At 38.5% G+C, this 25,376-nt stretch overlaps 1 protein-coding gene across 1 annotated transcript in view; it reads left to right on the top strand.

The window, feature by feature from the left end:
- The first annotated feature begins 365 nt into the window (after positions 1-365).
- LOC306900307 (breakpoint cluster region protein) overlaps positions 366-25,376 on the top strand; it is a 37,676-nt gene continuing 12,665 nt past the window's right edge. Inside the window, exons 1-4 of the mRNA XM_079467126.1 lie at positions 366-2,293; positions 18,390-18,574; positions 19,096-19,200; positions 21,320-21,505. Of these exons, the coding sequence (XP_079323252.1) occupies positions 913-2,293; positions 18,390-18,574; positions 19,096-19,200; positions 21,320-21,505 (1,857 nt within the window). The 5' untranslated portion in view covers positions 366-912. The remainder of the gene's footprint in view (positions 2,294-18,389; positions 18,575-19,095; positions 19,201-21,319; positions 21,506-25,376) is intronic.

Here is a 25,376-nt window from a genome sequence, read left to right as displayed (position 1 = left end):
CCTACACAATGGTAATTCAAAGTGCTTTACATAGAAGAGATTAAAAATATCAATTTGATATAACAGTGAAGAAATAAGAAAAATAAAATGTAACCAGTTAAGAATAAAAAATAAAGTGAGAACACTGTCTGTGCAGTCACTATTAATCATGTACTCGGTCTTTTAGTCCCACCCCTTCCTGCACCAGCTCTGAGAGAGAGAGAGAGAGAGAGAGAGAGAGAGAGAGAGAGAGAGAGAGAGAGAGAGCGAGAGAGAGAGAGAGAGAGCGAGAGAGAGAGAGAGAGAGCGAGAGAGAGAGAGAGAGAGAGAGCGAGAGAGAGAGAGAGAGAGAGAGAGAGAGAGAGAGAGAGAGAGAGAGAGAGAGAGAGAGAGAGAGAGCTGAGAACAGACAGTCAGATCTTATGGAGTGGCTAAAAGCAGCGCAGGTACACACATCATATCTCTATGAAATACGCATGTTTGAGAGAAAACGGTGTCATTCTCGCTTCACTCTTTTGGATCAAGCACCATTAGGATGAGATCTGAGCAATATGAGTGAGAAGTGAATCTCTCAAGCGAAACGCTGTTCTCGGAATTCTCAGTCAACATTTGCCTTTTAAATGCAACGATACTCGGATGTAAATCCTCGGAGCTTTGAAGTGCACATGGATGTACCCGTTCCGTTCGCTGTTATTTTAAGAAAGAGAGCTTGTCTATGAGTACATGAAGTGTCTGTCAGGTGCGGAGGTGATGTTACTGTAAGGTCCGTTAATGTACGCGCTCGTGACGGAAGAAAATTCACGATGTGAAGTTGCGACGTGAAGCTGTCAAACACAATGGCTTTGTGTATTATCTGAAACAACTAGATTTCTACGTGGAAGATATGTTGACGATTTTTCTTTCGAGTAAAAAGTGATCCGTCCACGACGAACCATGGTAGAGTCTGTTGGCTTTGTGGAAGCGTGGAAAGCTCAGTTTCCTGACTCAGATCCTCCTGAAATTACTTTGAACTGTATTGGAGATATTGACCAGGAGCTGGAGAAATGCAGAAACTCTATTAGGAGACTGGAGATGGAGGTGAACAAAGAGCGTTTTCGAATGATCTACCTCCAAACCCTCTTGGCCAAGGAGAAAAGAAGCCATGATGCTAAGAGATGGGGCTTCGGTAAGGTCTCACAATGTGACGGTGACAAACCGGAACCCCCGAACTCTCACCATCAGGGAGAGGCTGACGGAAGCAGGTGTCTCCCAGCTAAAGCAAAGCACACAACAACAGCAGGTCCATCCCCGGAGGAGCCTGGTGAGGCTCAGCTGTGTGTTGAGGGTGGTGATGTCTCAAAACAGGAAAGACTCAAAGATGGGGAAGTAGATGGGATGTCTCCGTTCAAAAAAAGGAGCGTCGATGCTTCCCACAGGGCCATTGCTGGCCGTGGTCTTGCGCATCATGTGGCGGAGGGCGGTCCTGATTCTCCACCAAAGGAGAAAGCCAGCCTGGGGGTTGCCGCTCTCAGGTCAAACTTTGAACGTATTAAGAGAGCCAATTCACAAACATCTGGGGAGATAAAGAATGAGAGGCCTTATTATGTCAATATGGAATATCAGAATGAAAAAGGTCTCGTAAGAGTAAACGACAGAAACGTCTCGGAAAAGATTAGTAGTCTGGGCAGTCAGGCGATGCAGATGGAACGCAAGAGGTCCTTGCATTCTGTACCGGGTAATCTCTCCACTGCTTTCGTGGATGATCGTAAACCAGAGCGGTCTTATGAGCGAGCAATGGAGGACACCTGCAACTGTGAATATGAGGATGCTGATCTGAATCATCAGTTTCTTAAAGACAATTTAATCAGGTTTAATGGAGGGAAAACTGAATCTCAAAGAGGCCCTCAGCAGAACTGGCACCCTTCTGACTGTCAGCCCTATACGACCGTTTATGTGGGTGGCATTATGGGAAATGGGGAGGACCTGCACCTGACGTGGCCTAGGCGATCTTACTCGCCTGGGAGTTTCGAGGATGGCTATACACCTGATTGCAGCTCCAATGAAAATCTGACATCCAGTGAGGAAGACTTCTCTTCAGGTCAGTCCAGCCACGTGTCCCCAAGTCCCACCACATACCGCATATACCGGGAGAAGAGTCGCTCCCCTTCCCAGAATTCTCAGCAGTCGTTTGAGAGTGGCAGCCCCCCAACACCTCAGTCTCAGAAACGTCTTAAGCAACATCTGTTGCTCTCGGAAGCCTCTGTCGTCGGTGTTCGCAAGATCTGGCATTCGGATGGAAGCTCGAACAGTTTCAACAGTTTCCATGGAGATCTGGGTAAGAAAACTTTTTTATTGACAACGGTGTTTGTTTTTGTATATATTAGAGTACGTGCCATGTTTACTTGGGTTGTTTGATAGGCTGTATTCACAAATAGACAGTACACACATGGTGTAATAATAAAAGACAAAGTTGTATTCATTATTGTGCCAACATCTGTCTGACTCTGCCTTCATATATTGACCAGTTTATGTAATCAATTCATAGAAATCAATATTTCTTTGTTTATAGGGTTGAGACAAACAGTCAATAGCCCTCTTTTGTCTTTCTCTGAGTCCATGAGGGTTCTCCCCCTCACTGTTCCGTTCGGTCCCATACGCGTTGGTCTGATCTGCAGAGCTTAAATTGCTTGAGGCAGTGTAGTTACTCACTGTCTGTCCACTCAGAGAGTTCATGCATCAGTACGCATCAGTGTTGTTGTCCTGCTGAGGGCTAATTGACCTAAAGGGGTCATGTAGCATGATGAATTTAGCAAGGCCTTTTTGTTGGGGGTTGGGATGAACACCAATGACAAGCAACAAATTAGGAAATGAAGATACAGAATGTAAAGCATATATTTGATATTTTAATAATATTTTAATAATATATTATTAACAGCTAAGTGTTATCTGAATTTTTTGCTGTCTCACCAAAGGACACATTTCCATATATTGGGACATAGTGCTTATGTTACAGTATCAGTTCCTTTATTATTTATTATTCAATAAATGAAAATATTGTAAACATATTTTCTTTGCATTTTCTTTCGAACACTAATTTGTTTGTTAACGTGAGCTTTATAGATGTATATACTGTATATATATTTAAGAAATATTTATTTACATTTACCAATAATTTAAATTATATATAAACGTTTAGTAATACACATGTATGTGAATATGTGTTTATAAATACAAAATTAATATGTCAATTCACAATGAACAAATGTAAAAAAAAAGGTTCCATTCATGTTTTTTTACCAAAGTGTGTGTGAATCTTGCGCTTTAACGTTTTTATTTTGTTTTATTATGTGCATTTCACACACTTTTGTGGTATGTCAACTAAGTAGGAGGTTCTGAGGCAGGTGCACAATAATGATATGTTTAGATTACACAGATGACATTGTTGCACTGTATCTTGTCACCGTACCCACTTTGCATTTTGTCATACAAATGAAGACTTTACACATTTTTGTCTTTTTAACATACATTTTATGACTTCTTCTTTCCTTTTCTTTAAAAAAAAATCACATCTCCTCCTATACATTTGACATCAGCTCAGCTGTAGTTACACAATCAGCAAGAGAGAGCGAGAGCGCTGAGCTACAAAGTCAGCAGTGTACAAACAAATTGCAGATGATCAGTATGGATTGACTTTCAGTGACAGGTCTTCATGGGCTGTGTTTACTCCAGTGGGAACACAGTCACAGAGAAAACCTCAGGCGGTCTCAAAGATCCCTGATCTCAATCTAATGCCCTCGAGGTGTTCATAAACAAGCACGGTCGAGTCCTGCAAGTTAGTTCGGGCGGGCTGTATTATGTGTATTAGTCTGATGTGACGTTGAGAATGTTCACAAATTTTGTTCACGCTCAGCTCGTGCCTCTCCCTTATGTAAATGTCAGCGAGCGGTCCAGCCACGTGTGTTTGTTAAACAAGAACATGCTGGTGCAAAGTCTGCGGTAACTTCCTTTATAGTTCCTTAAAGGTATTTATTTAGTCAGTTTCGTCTTTAAAGGGATACTTCACTCAAAAATGAATAGTCTGTCATTATTTACTTACCCTCAAGTTGTTCCAAAACCTTATAAAAGTCTCTGTTCTGTTGAACACAAAAGATAGACTTTGAAGAATATCGGAAACTTAAGAGTCCTGGGGCACTATTGACTACCATACTAGTTTTTTTCTATCATAGAAAGTCAATAGTTCCCCCGAACTGTTTGGTTACAAACATTCTTCTAAATCCCTTTTTTGTGTTCCGTGGAACAACTACATGTTATACAGGTTTGGAAGAACAAGGCGGGAGTAAATGATGACAGATTTTCATTTTTGGGTGAACTGGCTTTTAATTTGAGTCTTGTGTCATATTTTTTGTCAGTTATTTATTTAAGACATCTTTGTGGTAAACCCTTATGATAACATTCACAACAAAATCTTTCCCAAGATTTCCTCTGTGGTTAAACATATCAAATCTTGTTTGGGAAAGAAGTAGATCATCCGGCGCCTTCCAATTTTTAAAGTCACCTCTAAGCAACAGACATGCTAATCCTGCCTGCATTATTAGAATAAACACTCCTTTGTTACAGCTCTTACATACAGTTCTCTTAAAGGGGTCATATGAAAATCGCTCTGGAAAGCGATTGGCCAGTTAACCAGTGCGTAGTGATTGATCGAATATTGTAAGCGTGTGACGGAAATGTAACGCCTCAGGTTCCAAAGCAATTATACTGACAGGTAAGCGCAAGTTACTTGTGTTTACATTAGGGTAGTCTTAGTCAAATCATACCACAAACTGATGTAGATTTGTGGGGTTGTAAAGGCATTTCAGGCAGATCTGGGTGATCATTCGCTTTAAGATATAATGCATCTTTTGTTCCGACACTTTATTTTTGCAATTTTACGTGTCTAATACATGCATAGGCAACTTATAACACACCAAAGACAAATAGAAATATGCATTCGCACCATATGACCCCTTTAAGATGTGCTTTGGTTATGCTGGCTTGGGTTCTTGTGGGTAATACTTAAACATTAGTTTTATGCTCATTCGGCTAACAGGTGGAAGAACACAGGGCTGGGCATTATAGCTAAAAGAAAATCTAAATATTTTGTTGTACATATATTATCTGGTATACTGTATAGCCAGCATTTGATCCAAACAAACAGACATTTTTGTCAAGCAGATATAAAATATGTAATGCAATAATGCAGAAACAAAGATGGAGTAAACTTCCAACAAATAATCTACCAATACATTGTAATATATAAAAACACAGATATCACTCCATTCTTGTAATACACTTTTCAACTGTCGGTTAATTCTCACCATTAGTATTTAAAAAGCAGAATCTGTGGACTGAGTTCAGTATGAGTTTGGGAATAGAGAGAGGTATTTGCTGGCATTCATCCATCTTCTTTTTTTTTCTATTTTATCATCTGCCAGAACTCGTAAATCCAACGAAAGCTTAGACATCAGAAATACTCCTAATGCAACATCAAACGTGCAACATGTGCACGCAAAGCCGGGCGGCAGCGGCAAACCGCCGCATGTAATTTGCTTCTCCAACAGTCTACTTATGTGGTCTGTTATGCTTGAACTTTTCTCTACCGATGCCCAAAGACAAACTAAGCAGGCCCGATGCAGATGTCTGTTTTCACGTCACCTGTTGACATGGGGGTTGGACAGTGTACATGGGACAGGGATGAGGCCAGCCTGGCCTGGATACAGTTGGCACAGGCTCAGAGAGTCCTGCACTAACATCGCCAGCTGCAGGGCAGAGAGCAGATCATTGTCATTTCATGGGCGGAGATGCCCGCTTCCATTGACACAGACACAAAAGCATGTTATTTATATAGCAGAGGGCTATACCAAGTGTAGATTGAGATGATGTAGTCACTATGTACTGTCAGAACATCTACAAAATTCATTTTGGCAAATTGCTCTATATTTTCTATATTATATATGCCATTATATTTCGTAGTATAATATTTATTAATTATATTTTTCAACATTATTCAATATTTTTTTTACACATTTTTTAATATAATACATTTCAGACGCTAAAAGTTGCATCATGTAATCCTTCCTGTTTGTAAACGTTTATGAGTGAGCTACACATATCCTTACAGAAAAGTAGTTATTATTATTAAGTGCAGTTCAAGTATATTTTCATATACTTACTGTATATCCATGTTGAAGTAGTATACTTGTAATATTCCTGTAGGCCTACTTTTACTGTTTTAAAACCACTGTTTTAATACTACTTTTAAGTATACTTTGTAACAGGAGTAAATGTTGAGTACACGTCTTGTTTACAACTACATTTTCCATTTGCACTGCAACTGTACTACAAGCGTTGTGACGTGAAGTTGTCTTTGTTCAATACTTTTAGCACATTTTTAGTTTATGAAAGTACTTTAAGTAAACTACTTGGAAAGTACTTGGAGTGTGCAGTATACTCTCAGTAAACTACTAGTTGATAGTTTGTATAGTAATTTTGTGCAGTAAGTTTTTAAAGTTAAAGAACTTACTATTTATTTAATTTCTACATTCAGTATTGTACAGGCACTATATACGTATAAACCTTTATGTACGTTATAAGACGGTTTGTGAAATTAAGCGCTACTCAATCAAAAGAGTAAACACAACTATAAGCCAAGTATACTTGGAATACTTTGTTATCATTTTAAGTACATCTACATCTAATGATGGAGTGAAAGTATAGACCAAATATATATAGCGTTTCTGTCAGTATAGGTGAAGTATACTTAAGTGTAATTTTGAGTACATAAAAAGATTTTTAATTTAAAATGATTATACTAATAGCAGACTTGAATACGGATTAGTTCGTGACGGATAGTTTAGCATCCAGGTTAATGGACCTTATAGACATAATCTATTGTTTGAATTTGAAAATAGCATGCAAGGAAGTACTCTCAACATTATTACAACTTTAATAATCACAGATGAGCCACCAGAAAGCCTTTTCCTTCCACGCAATGCTCGCTCATGTCACAAAGGCGGAACAGTGTCTTTATTACCAAGCAAAATGTCAGATTACAGAAGGAATTTCTACAGGACCTTGTTGCCGAGTACATTTTGAGAAGATTCCAATGGTATTGTCACCTCAGATGGTCAATGAAGAACCGGCTAAACTGGTGTTTTTGTCTGCCTTCCTGTTTCATATGTAAAGTTGTATTAACTCACAAAACTTATAATGTATTTAACATTCAAACTGAATTGCTCTCGTTCCTTCATTCATCAGCACAGTGACTGAATCATGACCACGTTGTATGTTTCCCTGGAGGTCTTCTAAACAGTACAATCTTTTTACTGTAATTTTCTTTGTGTGTGGCTGAGCCGTGTCATCTCCATGTCCTAATTCTGAACCCGTCCCTGTCAACTGCTGCAAAACCACCCACCCCCATCCTGCTCTTCCCCTACAGCGTAACCTATTTGACTTGATTCTCTTTCTGTCCGCGTTCATTATTCACAACAACATCATGATGACCACATATTTTTGCCCACTTTAGATGATCCTATTTGAATACATGATGCTTAAAGGGATAGTTCACCCAAGGAATACAATTCTTTCATCGTTTACTCACCCTCATCTCGATTCAAACCTGTATGACCATCTTTCTTTTGCAGACTATACAAGAATATTTTGAGGAACGTTGGTAAGCAGACAACACAGGCCCCCATATTGTGTGGACACAAAACACACATTTATTAAATTATCTTTTGTGATACACCTTTGTATCAGGTTTTGAATGAGATGAGGGTAAATAAATATTGACAGAATTGTTATTTCTGTTTGAACTATCCCTCCAGCTTTTACAGGTGTCTGAGCGTACTAACCAGTTTTTGTCATTAAGTGTTTACATGTCCAAACTCTACACAATGAGCACAACCAGTTTCTGTTACTAATAATTATTCCTACCGTCATCTTCCCCGCTTACCTCATAACATCAAGCAAAAGTGCCTGTAAAAATACAAAGTTATTTTTCCACTGTTTCCCTACTGTGAGCTCTGATCCCCAGGACTTGCCCAACATCCCTGGAGAGTCTGAAAGGGCCTTCTGTGCTCCTTCCCTAAAGTGTTTATGGAATTTCTCAGCTGCTTGAGAGGTGTGGTAAATACACTGCCTATGAAATATAAAGTGGCCCACGAGCACATTCACAACCCCCGGGGAGCTGTAAGGCAATTATGTGTGTGTAAAGTGGTTTTAAGTGAAGCCTGGAGGTCAAGTGTGCAACTTATACGAGCTGCTCTTATATCTTTGTAGATGTTCTTTATGTTAATGCTCGGCATGTGATTTACCGCGACTGTGGGTCACAACACAAAAATGGCACAAATGACAAAGAATGGAAATAAATACACTCCCAAATAAAAACAGAGAAAGAGCAATGCTGCGATGAATTGCATTAAATGCAACTATTCGGTTTGCAAAACTAAATAATCGTGTTGATGTCACAGCCTGTGGATCCCGAGGCAAAACCAATAGCCACTGAGTGTAGATTTTATGGTTTCCATTGAGGCCTCTTTAGTTAAGGGTGTGTTTTGGTGGGTGTGTTTTTCTTAACTTCAACACTTTAGACCTGTTCCTGCTCAGTTGAGCATAAGATCATGAGTTAGATCCCTGGGAAACACAGAATGTGAAAATGTGTACTTCCAATGTGACCTGGAGTTGCTTTGAGTGAAAGCAAAATGCATGGAAAATACAAAAATTAAGCTTAAATATCTACCCTTTGTCCACTCCAAACTGTTCACATCTGGGTTACACTTTACAATGAGGTTGTATTGGTTAAAATTAGTAAATGCATTAACTAACAGTGAAGATTATAGTTTTTCAGCATATACTTATCTGTGTTAATGTTAGTTAATGTCAAAACAATTGTTCATGTTATTTCATTGAGCATTAACTAATTTTAACAGTTACAATATATTATTTAAAATATGTATTAAATGCTGAAACTAATGGGCAAGTTCTGGTCGTGGGTAGGACCACCTCTCCAAAAATGTATCAACGCATCTACTCAACTGCATCAGCCCTATACGGACCACAAGCGCTGTGATTGGTCTGTTTGAACCCCTCCGGTCCAGAACTCTGCGATAACCCATTTTTACTCAAACGCATTTCCAAATGAATTATCTAAGTAAATTATTTGTTCTTCTGTGTTGAACAACTCAAGCTGAAACAAAAGTGACTGTTCACTTGCCGCTATCACTGCTAATGCTTCTCAGACAGCATACACAATGAGCTGATTCTTCTTCTGCTCTTGTCTTGTTTACAAGTAAATGAAAACCGGCGCCTAGGAAAGGACCATAACTTGCCCTTAACATGAAGTAGGATTAATAAATGTTGTAAAAGTATTATTCATTGTTATTTGTTAGTTCGTGTTAGCTAATGCATTAACTACAAATACAACCTTAAAGTGTTACCTACATTTGTTTAATAACTATAGCCTGTTTTCTCATCAGGTTTCTTTTTGACCTGTCTGATAATAGAGAATGTAATGACGTTGGAGGCTGGCCCCTGATTTATCATTATTCAAAATAAAGCCAGACACTAGACGATTGAAGTGTTTTGATGGAGCAATTTGGCCATCAGCCAAACCGGCAGGCGGTGTGTGTTGAACAGATGTGATGCTTAGGTCCCACAGAAGTGCCACCCTTTCCCATGCTCTGAGCTTTTATTTTGATTCTGTGTGTGGATGGGATCAGCCTGTAAAGTGTGTTAAATCTGAACACTTGAAATTTGGCCTGTTCTCTATTCTTATCTAAGTGCACAAAAAGCTGAATTGGTTCACAGCTGATTAATTGAAGCATTAGGCTTTTGAATCCAAACCACATATGATCGTTCCAGTGTTATTGTTCAAATAGTAGGTTTAGACATACATAAAGTGTATAAGAGTTATTTGTTGTATTGGTTGATTTGGATTGGTTGACACATGTATTGGTTGATTTTAATGAGGTTTTACAATGAAAAAACTGCCCTTAGCTGAGTTTTAAGATAACCATCGGTTTTAAAGAGGCTGTGGTTGATACCATGTGCTTTTCCCACAGAAGGACACATCTAAATATCGCACATACCTTTCATGAATATTAGCCACAGCGATGCTTTTCCACTCCCTGAATTATCTTGGGCCAGACGTTACGGTGACACAGCATTAGTAATACCATTTCATGCTGGAAAAAATAAACACTCTTCATGCTGAATTTTTCACTGACCCATGTAACATAGTCTGCAAGTATCGACCTGCTGCTATTTTTCCCCTGGTGTGAATCTAAACAGGTCTTGTGTTGGCTCTTCAACTGTCCGTCCTAAGTGAATTGCCATTGATGGAGGCTATTTTTTGGATGATGCTTGTAGCCAAGCAAAAGTGAACCGTGTCTGTGTTACTCTCTGGTAAAATCAATTTCCTCTCAGCCGTGCGACCGAGGGCTCCCAGGTGAGCATGTTGTTAAAAAAGCTCCATTGATTTACTGAAAGAGCAAATCCTTTTAACACCACAGCACTTTTCTCCTTATTCTTAGAGGCATCTCATGAAATCGATGCATGTGAAGGGAGTCGCACGGTTTACTGGTACAGTTTTTGTCAGATTGGGGGACAGAGGTCAAATAGGGTCGTTTTAACACCCAAGATTTTATTGAAATAAAAAAGTTATTGATTAGGTTCATATTTAGGATTCCTTTAGTAGCATAGGTTTTATTCAAACCCCATAAACATTAATCATGAAATGTTCAACATGACTCATAAGTTCCCGAATAGGAACCCTGCTGCGGCCAGTTCTACATTTACAAGCATTGTATTATTTGTCTATAAAATCTTTTCCACCAATTGACCACTTGATTCTCTCACTCAAAACTGTACAAAACAAAAACAGTGAGCAAGTTCAGACCGTAAGCCGGATTCCTCTATTGAAGTGTGATGCTGTTTACAGTTCCAACTTCCACAGAAAGATATGAAGGGGCAGTTCCCACAGTTATGTGGAAACCTGTCATGATGGAATTTACCCCACTGAGTTCTGTTATTACACACTGCTGGGATAAAGAGGTGGGAATGAATGCCCCTCCCACATTCACCTGGCTCTTGCCTTTCTTATGAAGCAATGGGCTCTACATGCGTGACTGTACGATGTAAATGTAAAAATGAGAGAATAGTTCAATTTAGCAGATGCTGTTCGTTGCACACAGCAATAGTATAATGCTGTTCTACCATAGTTGAAATTATACTTTTAGAAGTTAACATTTCGTTATAACATTCAAATAGGGTCCTAGGGTTCTTCCTGTGAAACGCGGAAGTCATGCATGCATATAGCCCATAGGGAATGTGAAAATGAAATTATGAAAACAAAGGGGCTGTCCTCATTCCTACATGTCTTGTGAAATATATGAAGAAATAGCTGTTTGTGTCCAAAAAACCCTTACCTCCCTTTGTGCAATGTTCATTTTAGTTTTTCTGGACATGTGGAAAAGAATGATGATGAAACAATAAGTGAGAAATATGAAGTTCCAGTAAATGTTACCAAATACGAGGTAATGAGTGATCAAACATTCGATCAGAGAAGTTAAATGAAAAAGGCTAATCTCAAAGTGTCTATTGACATTGAAAGTCATTCTAGGCATGTAGATCAGTTTTTATGTGTTCAGGGAAACTTCTCATCTCACAAATTCTTACAGAATGACCTTTTACGGCCCTGCACTGGTAGAGTTTATATTGCACAACTTACTTAAAGTGTAGAATAGAGAGAATGACAAGCAACATACAGAAATCACATTGACAATTGTGCTGCTTCCTCTGTGCGTGTTCCCTTTTAGTTTCTTTATGTCTTTTGTTTAATTTGTTGTACTTTAGAAACAAAAAAGATAAAAATGAGTGACTGACAAAAATAACACTAGATTTTATTCTGCTGTATCTTATCTTTGACGTTTCTTAAGTGTTGTTGATGAGGAGTTGTAGACGGTCTGTCATAAACAGGAAGTTACTTCATCGAAAATAGTAACAATTGAATGGCTGAAGAGATTTTTCCTGTCTGCTATATTTACATTGTCTCCCTTCTGGGGAAAAAGGCCCACCGGTTGGTCTTTGAGGTGTTACGGGAATTTGCAACACAATAACCACACGGTCCAGATAAAACAACTGTGCTGCCTACCTGCTTTCAAATCCACACACGCACATGCCACATCCTTTGTTTTATTGTTGGAATCAGGTGTAAACCTGCCAAAAATGATAATTTCATACAACAGATATGTCCTGTTGATCACAATTCATGTCTGGGGTCATCATACATTCCCATGAATAAATCACAGTGTGAGCTTATGAACCGGTTTCACAGACAAGGTTTAGATTAACCCAGGACTTTGCCATAGTTAAATTAAGATATTTAAGTCACTTTTATAAAAATGCCTTGGAAAAAAACATTTCTGGTGTGCATCTTTAGACAAAACAAAGGCACAGACATATTAAAACATATATCAGGGCAAGCTATTTTCTGTTTAGAAAACTCAAACATTAATTTTAGTCTGGGTCTAGTGTTAAGCCTCGTCTGTGAAACCGGGCATAAATCTTTCTAGGGGTAAAAATTATGTTAAAAAGATAGAAGCATCGTTATTTTGTCCTTTGCATTACATGTAAAATGTGCAAAAATAAAACAAAAGTTGTTTTTTTTACTATGAACACGTCTAAAATCCAGGAAGAACTGTAATATAATTTTATCTTGATTTGTAAGGCCCTATATGGTACAATCACACTGTTGTGCTAATCTCAATGTGTCATGACATCGAAGAAAAATCGCTTGGTTTGAGTTGAAATGACCCGTTATCGTTTTGCACTTTTAACATATGGAAATTTGAGTGTAGCGCTGATAAAAACACATGGGGTATTTCTTCGCCAACGTTACAACACAAATGTTTAATGTATATAGAATATTTCAATGGCTTAATTGTTGGATTGGTTTCTGGATAAGATCTTTTGTATCACTGTTTTTCCCATTTGAGTGTTTAATTATAGCTGCCTGGAGTCTGGACATGGTGATTCAGATCTATCGACTGACTCATGGAATTAAACAAACTACACTATTGATTTACATAGCCACGATTGCTCATTTCTTTAGTGGTTTAATGTTAACATTTCTTTTTAAAATATACTTGAAAAAACCTGAACTTTTTACATGCGTTATGCATGGTAGGAAGCAGGTCACCTATGACCTACATCCAAGTGACAGGGATATTCTAGATCAAGGGTTTTTAAACTTTCTAAATGGAGGTCCCTACCAAAAATGTTCTTTACTTTTTTATGTGTAAAGAATCATTTATAGTAAACTTTGTTAAATGTACAGTCAATGTTATATTATAAAGACAACATATTGTTTCCAAATTTAAAAGTTATAGGCTATAGTTGTTGGATGTATATAATCGAGAGGAGACATTGGCATTTAGAATTTATTTATAGCAGCAACAAAGAACCATAATGAAAAAAACTCACTAGAAAGATACAAATATAAACAATTCTGAAAACTATGCATGAATTGCAAAAACAGATATAAACTTAGATATGAAACAATGATAATGTTCATAGACTTTTGCCTAACCTTTTTCCCTTAAATTTTCTGGGGACCCCCAGGGGGCCTCCAGAAGTTTGCAAAGGGTCCCCAGAAAATTTCATTTTCAGACCTGCTCTAGATAATGTTATAATATATTGCTGCAGATGCTTTATTATGTGGCATTAAAGAAACTTGACATTAGGAGTTTATAGTTAGAGAAGATGGCTATGAGATGGATTGTTCTAGCCATACACATCTGGTGCTTTCCAGTGGCTTTTGGGATCATATTGAAACACACAGATTAAAATGATCTCTGTGAATGTGTTTGTTAAGCAGGGGGACGGCCTTTTTTTGGTATCAACAGGATTGAAATGTTGCGTCATGACTTGCTAATCGGCCTCTCGTTGAGCTATCACTGATGTCGCCACCCGTCTGCACTTTGTTCACCCTGCAGTTCAGTACTAACCAGACGGTCTACTTCAGGAGTCGACGTTTTCTGATAACATCTTTGCTCTCCATCTGTTGCTTTGAATTGTTATATAGCAGCTTTAAGTCTTTATCATATCAGACACTATCAGTTATTGATGTTTCCTTTCAAGGAAATTGAAGACATTTTTAACTGCTCTGTTTTATGAAAGACTTCCTGGTTTTACATGTGAAGAGACATGACAGTGTTATGTGAGGGAGGGCTGCTCGTGATCGGCATGTGCAGACTTGAAGTTCCATGGAAGGAATTTCTTCACTTTTTAAGGGTGAAGAGTGTAAATGCCACTTTCTGCAAACAGACAAATAGTCCTGTCCCTCAAATCACGGCATCAACATGTTTGTTTTTTAGGTTTATAGGTTTAGGATAACGAATTAATGGTAGTTTGGATATTTGTTATATAATATTTGTTTATAATAATGTTTCACTGTGTCATTGGCATAATTTTCTATTGGGTAGCGTTTACATGTATGAGTGGTTGGATATATGTAAATCTGTGTTATAGTTGGAAGTATGACCTTGTCACAAACTTGTGTACTTCCTGTGGAAAGTTGAGTGTCTTGGTCAAACATCCCTACACACTTCCTCAATGTCTGATTCATGTTCACAGTGACAAGGGACTGTTGTTTCACACCAGCTAATTCCAAATGATTTTTAAAATATATAAATTTAAATGAAATATTAAATGTCATAAATTCAATTAGCAAAACTGAAACTATACCATTAATCCTGATAAATGGTAAGAGTACTATTGTCAAAGCTGAGCTTTTGTACTCTCCAGGTACGACTACCCAACTTAAATAAAAGTTTTAAATAATGATCATATATTCAAGTAATTTTTTTTTTCCTTTTGTATTGATGCACTTTATCATAGTTTAGATTTTTTTATGTGATTTTTTAAAATATTCTTTGTCAATGTATTGCAAAATAACAGGTACTTTACGTGTCAACCTATGAAGGAGATGACATCAGGTCATGTTTGTAGGGATGTGCCCTCTGCCCCCCAGTGAAATATGTCCATTTCCATAGTCAATATGGCCTTGGTGTTAGAAACAGGAATTGTTTTTCTCATAACCTCAATGCTAGTGGCTAATCACAAAGGAACATAGACTGCCCTTTGGCATGGCTTTCCCGTCTACATTCCTCTCTCTCTCTCTCTCTCTCTCTCTCTCTCTCTCTCTCTCTCTCTCTCTCTCTCTCTCTCTCTCTCTCTCTCTCTCTCTCTCTCTGTAATCCATTACTTCTCTCTTTTCAGCTCTCTATTTGTTCAGGCTATCATTCTCTTTATTTTTAAGCAGGCATTATGCCAGGTCACTCAGCAGGCCTGCCTTCATGTTTCCGGAGTCCTCTCTTTCCTTTTCAAAGTAAATTTGTCATTCACTTGTCCAAGTACATCAAAAGTAATCGAAAGTAATCAAAAATGACGTTTCATTTGAATAATAATACAATATGTTTTTGTGTGTTTGCTGATAGCTTCACTCAGTAAACCGCTTGTAAAATAAACTCTCAGAGGAACTCATGAATTCATATCCTCATACAGTGCAGACGCAGATAAATCCTCGACCATCCCTTATGTCCTATGTTTAACTGTGCACATAATTCTCTCAAACACTCGGAACAGCCAGATGACATTTAAATAACGAGATTCCGTGTCCGTATCTAGTTATACGGATTATCGTCACACACAGACAAACACAACTACGACAAACGCACTTCACACAGACATTCAGCTCTGTCTAAAGCACATATTCTTATTATTCTACACATGTCGCACTGCTGTTATGCTGTTAAGTTGCTAAGTTACTCTGGTCGGGCAAGTAAAATTCTCTCTCACTTGCCCATACAAAACTTTCACTTGTCCCGGACGAGCGGACAAGCGTTAATGTCGAGCCCTGTCCCACATAAGCCACTGACTGCTGATGGAATCATGGTAGACTGTTGCACGATGGTCGTTGATGTTGATGTACAGTAATTCTGTGCGGTACAGTCCTATTTGTTAGACACTATCTACAATTGGCCTGGTCTTCATCTTTAATTTGATAAAAAAACGTTAACAAACTCACATCCTTTAAAGTGGGTTTGGTTTTATGTCAGTCACGTTATGTAGGCTACAGCAGTGCTTGTGTTGCTTTCTAGTATAGTGGAAAGCTATGGACAGGCCCTTGTACAGAATCTGCAGAAATTCACAGACTTACCCTTACAGAAAAGACACACGTGATCACGTGTGAAATGTGTGGTGATATGTCTCCACATGCGATCACATGTTCTTCACATCCCATGGATTTTTCACATGGGAATTCACATTGAATTCACACCAAAATGTTTCAAAAACACATTTCGCATGTGTTTTTTGCACATGTTAAATACGTGTCTTTTCTGTAAGGGTTAGTTTGTCTCAATGTTTGAAATATTCGTTTGCCTTTATATTTTGCTTATGTTTTTTTATTGGTTTGAATATGCTTTTGTTAACCAATGAGAGGTATGTATTCTCAGCTACGTTTTACACATTTTGATATGGTCATTTCTCTGTGTGTGTTTTGTTTACACCTAGCAAGCTCTTGCCTGTAAAGCAGCATCAGACTTGACTGAAGACTTGACCAGTCTTGACTGAACTGATCAGGGCACCAGATAAGAAGAACACATAGTCAATATGCTTCTGTCTCAACGTCAACGTCTCCCCAGTGCTGAGCTGTTCACATGCTGCAGGAAATGAGTGTCTGTTTTAAGACTCAAGTAGTGATTCCACAAATACAGACAAATGAATAAATCACTGTTGCTCATAACAGCCTTTGATGGAGATTTATTATTTCTCGAGGCAGTGTAGACGAAAACACATTTGATGCAAAAAGCATGTTAATAGGCTTTAAAGCTTTACTTTCCTTCCTACATTAAAAACGAACAGAGGTCTTTTGGAGAATGTTTTCCGGAACAGAAGATATTGTGACTGCAATTTTGTTGCATCACACATTTTATTATAGTCTATAGACACATTGTGGAAGATTTACCATCAATGGTGACAAATGTCATTGTTTTTGTGGTGTCTCATTGCACGTTTGAAGATGCAGAAGTGCGAATGAGATTTGAGAGCCACAGATGACGGTATGATTTTGAGTAAACTACCCAGTACGTGCCTCCATTGCATGGATTTTTAGGTGAAGTGTTTCTTATAGGCTGTATGAAGTGCATTTGTTTGGCTACAGCCCAGCACCTGTTCCTCATTTTGAATACTGCTCAGTGTATTAAAATGGCACCACTAATCCAGCTATTCGTCCATGTAATCCTCATCAGTGGTAATTAAAACAAGAACAATGGCATTGAATTATTCATGTGCTATTGGAGCGATTAGAAGCTTTCAGTTTCCGCTCAAAGGGTTTTGTCAGTCGTCTTCTAAATGGAGTGCTTTGACTTCAGTTTCGAATTTCCGCCAATGGGCTGTCACGTTTCCAAGTTTCATATTGTCTTTTCGCTGCCAGTAATAGTGTCTGTCAGGACAGAGGCAGGACTCGTGTAGTCTTTCATTGTTCGTGTGTTTGGGCCTTTAGGCAAAATGACATGAGTCTACTTGGCCTTCTTAAATTCCTCTCCATTAGCATCATTCCTATTCCCTTGAGTAACAAATCCTCAACCAGATTGTATGAAGAAAATGTTTCCTCAGGTTTAGCGTAAAAAAGAGCGTTAGCAATGCATCTCATGTGCCTATAATTATAATATTCTTTCATGTGCTTTTTATTTTATCGCAAATGTTGTGTTTTGGACGGCTTTTGAACTCAAAGTTCTTGTTGTCATACCATTAGAGGAAATTTTACAATTCAGTTGTTGTTTTACCATGCTCCTTTTGAATAATGAAGGTGCTGTGTCATGCATTCATAATAAACAAGAGGCTTAAATGTGGCTTAGAATCGAGACATGGTAGACAACGTTTCCAAGAATATATTTAAAATGGGTGATAAATCCCTAATGGCTCTTGTTGTCTTGGCTTGGCAGACTCTATCTGTTGCTTTCAATTACTGAATATGTCAAGGTCTTTATGGCAAAGAGGTAAAAGCTATTCAGCTTGGGTTTCAAAGTCCTCTGTGTGGATTACATTAAGAAATAAGATGTATGAGACACTGTCTCTGGTCAGGGATATATTGATTATCTCAAGCGCTTGAGTTACGATAAAACCTTCACTCTTGAACAAGTATTTGTGTGTGTGAAACTATATTGAATTATAATGAATACGTAGTAATATAATGTTGATGTTATATCTTACCTGTGTTTTGAATTATTTAAGATTCAGTTTAAAGGTACAATAAAACAAAAATATGCATGAAACCAGTTCGTCAAGTACTGTATGACCTCTGACCTCTCCCTCCTCTCCATCTGCAGATGTACCATTCGGTGGTACTCCACCTCCAGCATACGCTTATGACAGGGAGAGAGTGGAGGACCAGCGTTTGCCTCCTGACCTTGCATCATACACAGATGACTCCCACTCCTCCCCACGCCTTCATTCAAAGGGCAGAAGCATTAGAGAGACACCCTCCATGGGATCCTTGAAGTCCACTAAACCAGTAAGAGACATTCAAGTATTGTGGGCTGACCTTCGATGTAACCTTCATGTAGGGTTTGTGCTATGATTTAAAAGGCTAGTTTTTTTTTCATCATTTACTCACCCTCATCCTCATTCTTACATCTGCAGAACACAAAAGAAGATGCAGAACGTTGGTAACCAAACAAATCGGACCCATTGACTTTCATTGTGTGCATAAAATCCACTGAGACATTTTCTCAAAACGTCATCTTTTGTGTTCCACAGAAAAAAGAGATTTTGAGTGACATGAGGAAAAATGATTGTGGTGATGGGATTTTTTTTGGGGGGGTAAACTGATCCTTTTAGCCACAGCTCAAAATGTATAACCCTGTAATGTCATTTCAGATCTTCCTTATCAGTAAATTGAATTATCTGTTTTTAAATTCACCTCTGTAAATCTGCAGGGATTAGTTGCAGAAGAATTGCTAGGTCTTGTAGTGTGGAATGTGTTTTTGGCCCATGCGTGTAATTAGCACTTTCACCTCCCTGGGCATTTCACAGACAGAGCTGGACATAGAGAAAGGCCTGGAGATGAGGAAATGGGTCCTATCAGGGATCCTGGCCAGTGAGGAGACCTATCTCAGCCACTTGGAGGCCCTTTTACTGGTGAGTAATATGGCTTTTAGCCATATGTTTTACCACACTTTGACTCATTAAAGAGGTTCAAAGGCATTTTTACTGTGGTGCTGAGCTCTGCACATTACAAAAATGGATGCGTGCCGACTATGGAGGAACGGGAGTGACGATTAGTAATAAAATGAAGAAACAATTGATCAATTTAATAATTAAACATAAAAATGTAAACAAATAAATAACTTTTTTAATTGGGAAATTAATAGACTTATTTATAATGGTTTATTTAATTTGTGTTTTAAAATGTAGATTATTTGAACAATAAAGCATTAAAGAAAAAAACATTTAAAATATCTATATATATAAATAGATACATTTAAAACTGTTTATTTAATTTATACTTTTAAAACGTAAAAAATTTAAAAATAAAAAGTTGTATTATGCACATTTTAAATGCACATTTTTAAATCGCTTTAAAAAAAGCTTTTGCCAAATACTTTTCTCTCTCTATTTGCCAATTGCTTTTCTTTGTGGTTTTGCCAAATGCTTTTCTTTATCCATTTGTCAATCAAATAAAAAAAATGCAATTGGAAAGTACACACATATGGGCAACCAATAAGCTTTTGGCTCAGTTTTAGGATACACCCCTTCTCCCACATGTCATATGATGCAGATGTTAGGCGGAATTTCATTGGACAGCAAGAAAGTATGGAAATGCACCGTCTAAAATGGTGGTTCTCAACTCTGGCCCGAGAGATCCACCTTCCTCATGAGCTCAGCGTTAACCCTGAAAAAAACTTACTAGCAAACGTCTTAAGGTGGATAAGAGAAATAGACTAAATGTGTATTGCCGGGGGTCATGAGGACCAGGATTGGGAATCGCTGTTATCGGGGGATGCTACCACCGGTGTGTGTACCCTATAAAACAAGATGTGCAGCACAAGACAACTTAGCAGCATGATCACGTTCTTTCACATCAGTGAAAATGTGTTGCTCACGCAATGAATCTGGGCTGTCATTAAGATGAGATGCAACTTGATCTGGAATTACAACGCCACAGTCACAGTAATTCCCATGTAGAGACAAAATGCTTTGTTAACAAAACCTGCGTCACGTCTGATGCACAAGGAGTATTTACATCCTGTAGTGCAACAAATGACCAAAGAAACCATTAATAACAAGGCTTTTGTTCCATCGCATCCAGGAACAGAATTTCTGTTCATAATGGGTTATAGTCTTTTGCCGCGCTGCTCATATGCGGTGTAATGTTATACAGGGTGTTAATGAAAATGGGTTGCAGGAGGCTTTCCTGTCAGCATTACAATACCTACCTGAAATTCATCCTCGTCTCTACACCCCTGATTCACGGCCACGCGATTTCGTTTTGACATCCACAACAACAGATTAACACATCCTGGTCTCTTTGAGTGGATAGGTTCAGTGTCGAGGTCCTTGTTGGTAGAGCTCATGCTGAACTTTGTTTCTGTGCGGATCTCCAGCTCTGTCTCTCGCCATTTTAAAAGAACAACGTGATCATGCGCTGGACTTCAGTCATTTGCTGCTGGAGTTGGTGTGTGAGATTGATGTAGAGTAATTTGAGTTTTTGTCTGTATGCTTGCTCACATATATGCAGTGTTCGAATTTACTTCTGCCATGTCATGTAGTTATGGATCGTGGTGCAATAAAGTTACTGTTTTAATGGCGGTAGGTCTTTCTTGCTGTCCAATGAAATTCTACTTCGTATGACATATGGGAGATGGGGTGTATCCTAAAACTGAGCCGAAAGCTGACGTGTGTCCTTTCGAATGGCATTTTTTGATAAAAAAAGGATTTGGCTAAATGCAATTTAAAATGTGCATTTAAAATGTTTTTTTACATTTTAAAGCATGGATTAAACAGTTATAAATGTATCTATTTATTTAAAAATTATTTGAATTTAATGTTTTATTGTTCAAACTGCATTTTAAAACACAAATTAAATAAACCATTTTGAGTCTATTAATTTTTCAATTAAAAAAGTTATTTATTTGTTTGCATTTCTATGTTTTAATTATTAACTGATCAATTGATTCTTCATTTTATTTCTAATTGCCATTCCCGGTCCTCCATACTCCATAGCCGACTCCCTTTGACCCTGTGTTCTTTATCGCAGCCTATGAAGCCCCTGAAAGCAGCTGCCACCACCTCTCAGCCTGTGTTATCCCTGCAGCAGATAGAAACCATTTTCTTTAAAGTGCCTGAGCTTCACGAGATCCACAAAGACTTTTATGATGGCCTTTTACCCAGAGTGCAACAGTGGAGCCATTGTCAATGTGTGGGCGACCTCTTCCAGAAGCTGGTGAGCAGTGTGTTGTGTATTAAAACCTATTACTGTATAAAGTCTATTTGGTATCCCGAAATACTCAAGAAAGCCCCGCCTTGGATTTTCTCTCATTCCAAAAGCCGTTTTACTCAAATATGTCACAGTTCCGGAAAAAAGATTCAAAATGTATTTGACTTTAATAATGTACTAGTGTTACTGTAGCAATACCCATTACAACAGCCGATTCGGACAATCACTGGATGCCACATGTCTCGGTTGGGTAATCCATACATGATGTTTCCATCAGACCACCCGAGATGTTTCTGAGATGATCTTTAAAGTAGTCCACATCAAAGCGTGCCTCTCCAGTCTCTCCTCCCTGAGGAAAGTTTCCTTTGATAACTGGTTTAGCGTGCTTCACTAGCAACAGCCACATCATGCCATTCGCCACAATTAACTGTGGAAACTGAAACTTTACTCACTTCTTTATAGACGCCCCCTGGGACTCGGCGCTTGTGTAGATGAAAGCTTTTCAGGGTCATGTGACTGCAAGTAAAGCAGATAGGGGGTCTCGGGTTGGTGTGGCAGCCATCAAATATGCTGGGGTTGAAAGGTACAGTATTGGGGTTTGGTAACCAGAGGTGTAGATCACATTACAGCGTAGGTGGGCAAAAATTGCAACGTTCTTTATAATTGGGGCTGTAAACTAATAACAATGTAAAAGGGGCTATATTATTTATATACATTGGGGCAAATAAGTATTTGATACACTGCCGATTTTTGAAGTTTTCCCACTTACAAAGAATGGAGAGATCTGTAATTTTCATCGTAGGTACGCCTCAACTGTGATAGACAGAATGTAAAATAAATCCAGAAAATCACATTGATTCATCATGATTTTTAAATAATTAATTTCCATTTTATTGCATGAAATAAGTATTTGATACAATAGAAAAATAGAACTTAATATTTGATACAGAAACCTTTGTTTACAATAACAGAGGTCAGATATTTCCTGTAGTTCTTGACCAGGTTTGCACACACTGCAGCAGGGATTTTGGCCCACTCCTCCATATAGGTCTTCTCCAGATGTTTCAGGTTTTGGGCCTGTCGCTGGGCAACACAGAGTTCCAGCTCCCTCCGTAGATTTTCTATTGGATTCAGGTCTGGTGACTGGCTAGGCCACTCCAGGACCTTGAAATGCTTCTTACGGAGCCACTCCTTAGTTGCCCTGGCTGTGTGTTTGGGATCATTGTCATGCTGGAACACCCAGCCACGACCCCTCTTCAATGCTATTACTGAGGATAGGAGGTTGTTGCCCAAAATCTCACGATACATGGCCCCATCGATCCTCCTCTCAATACAGTGCAGTTGTCCTGTCCCCAGAAAGCACCTCCAAAGCATCATGTTTCCACCCCCATGCTTCACGATTGGGATGGTGTTCTTGGGATTGTACTCATCCTTCTTCTTCCTCCAAACACGGCGAGTGGAGTTATACCAAAAAGTTATATTTTATTCTCATCTGACCACATGGCCTTCTCCCATGCCTCCTCTGGATCATCCAGATGGTCTTTGGCAAATTTCAGACGGGCCTGGACATGTGCTGTCTTGAGCAGGGGGACCTTGCGTGCGCTGCAGGATTTTAATCCATGGCGGTGTAGTGTGTTTACTAATGGTAACCGTTGAGACTGTGGTCCCAGCTCTCTTCAGGTCATTGACCATGTCCTCCCCTGAAGTTCTAGGCTGATCCCTCACCCTTCTCAGGATCATTGACACTACACGAGGCGAGATCTTGCATGGAGCCCCAGTCCGAGGGAGATTGACAGTCATCTTGAATTGATCAAATCGGCAGTGTATCAAATGCTTATTTGCCCCACTGTATTACTCACTTCTTAAATTGTGATTAAACATTAAAACATTTCGCGTTCACTTTAAACAAATTAATTTGATTAAATGCTGATGAACTAGTCAAATGCAGTAATTCAAATATAGATGTTGTACATTTGCCAACTTTAAGAGATCACTAGCTATATGGATCTCCTTTTGGAAATATAAATGCGTTGAGGTTATGACTGGAGGCTGTGAGCATTTATGTTTGATTTGCGCTGTTAATCTTGTAGGGATTATACTGTTAGCTCCAAATACCTGTGGTTATTAAAGCATTGGTGACACGTGTTGAGCTTTTTGTAGCTTTTTTGTTTCTCTTTTTTCCAGTTCAGTGTATTTGTGAACATTAAGCTACATTTTTAAAGGAATGAGCTGTGTCTATTTTTTTCCTTGTAAATTATTACATTTCAATTGGTAATGTTTTCATTCGTCATATTTGTTTTGGTTTTATTTGATATTTAACATGGCACTGTTACTTTGTATGGGGAAAGTATTACTGTTCCTTTCAAAAAGTCACCTCACACAAACCTTTCTGCATTTTTAAATAAACATCAATAGTTTAATTTATAAGCTATTTTTCTCACTGGGACAAAAAACATAAAAAAAGTTAACAAAATACTGGTACTCCTATAACATTTTCAAATGAACATCATCTAGTTTGTTAATATACAGTAGGTGGTTAAAACTTAAATCGCATCATATCACACCAGACAATAAAAATTAAGTTGACATGCTATGTAATTTCTTTAAGCAATTAACAATATAATTTTTGTTTTCAATGTTTTGAAAAGCGTTTAGCATCACCTCTGTGCATACACTGTGTTTACATTGCCATAAGTGGGTGTGTGTGTTGTGCAGCATGGTTCTCTCTCATCCAGAGTGTGTGTGTTTTACTCAGAGAGAGGCAAATAAACACCAATTCCCACAGGGAAACACGGCAGCACAGACCTTAAGTGGACAGAGAGCTCAGTGTTTCCTCTGTTTCCAAGAAAGCATGATGCCATAGCTGCCCTGGAAACCCACTCACTGTTGGGCTTTCCCTTACCCTATCATGGACCGTCAGCTCCCACAGCATGGCAGCTTCTTGACTCCTCACATGAGTGAAGTACAGAAACTTGCCCAAACAATTTTTTTCACACTATAATAAAAACCAGCTTGGTTAGCTGGACACTTGTTTGTCCGGAATAGTAATCTAAAACAGTTTATTAATGATTATTACATTAAAATGATTCAATTTTAGAGCTAACAGTCCCTGTTTATACAAAAGTGTTTAGTTCAAGTGGATTAAGTAATCAAAATAAATGTGCCCACAATATCTTTTACAGAAACCTTCAATATTTATATTCATCGTATATTTTGTCAGCTAGTGAGGTTAACAGTGTTTGGGATTAAACAACATTTAAAAAACCTTGTCTCTTTGACAATTTTGGCGTCATACTGCTAATATTCTGGATCCCTCACAAGTTTCTCCAGTCGCAGTATAATGGCAGTATTGGTGGGAGTGCTGGACTTCTGTGTCTCATGACAAACTCCATCTCAGTGCATTCTCTTCTTCATCCCAGTGTTGGCAGCCCTCGAGTTGTTGCCATGGAAAATGCTTGTTATCTGTGCCCATTTCACAGTTGTTGCCTTTTGAATGGTGTTTTTCTCTTCGTCACACAAACGCTCATTCACAGCGACATTTTGGCTTCGTTTGGCCCAAGTCACTTTGTCTTTGTGTCAGCATGTATTCATACTTAAGACTCTTTAAGAAATCCTCTGGAAAATAAAGTGTTGGTATGAGTCTGGCGAGGGAAATCACTGTTCAATGATGATTGAAAAAGAATTGAAGAGAAGATTCATCTTGGTGATCTTTGCAAACTTTGTTAACCCAACAACTTTTTTAGGAAGGTAGCAACCAATTCGTGCATTGTCATAACATGTCTGTTGTTTCTCTCGTGTAGTGCTGTTGTGCTTATGCTGTGTCAGGCTGGTATTTGCTTGTCTTTGAATGCCAGAACCATGTCAGCCGTGCTTAAAC

This window comes from Barbatula barbatula (assembly GCF_947034865.1).
Source record: "Barbatula barbatula genome assembly, chromosome: 11".
NCBI classification, from domain to species: Eukaryota; Metazoa; Chordata; class Actinopteri; order Cypriniformes; family Nemacheilidae; genus Barbatula; species Barbatula barbatula.
Note: the sequence above shows the minus strand (reverse complement) of the source record. Positions and strands in the feature narration are given on the sequence as shown.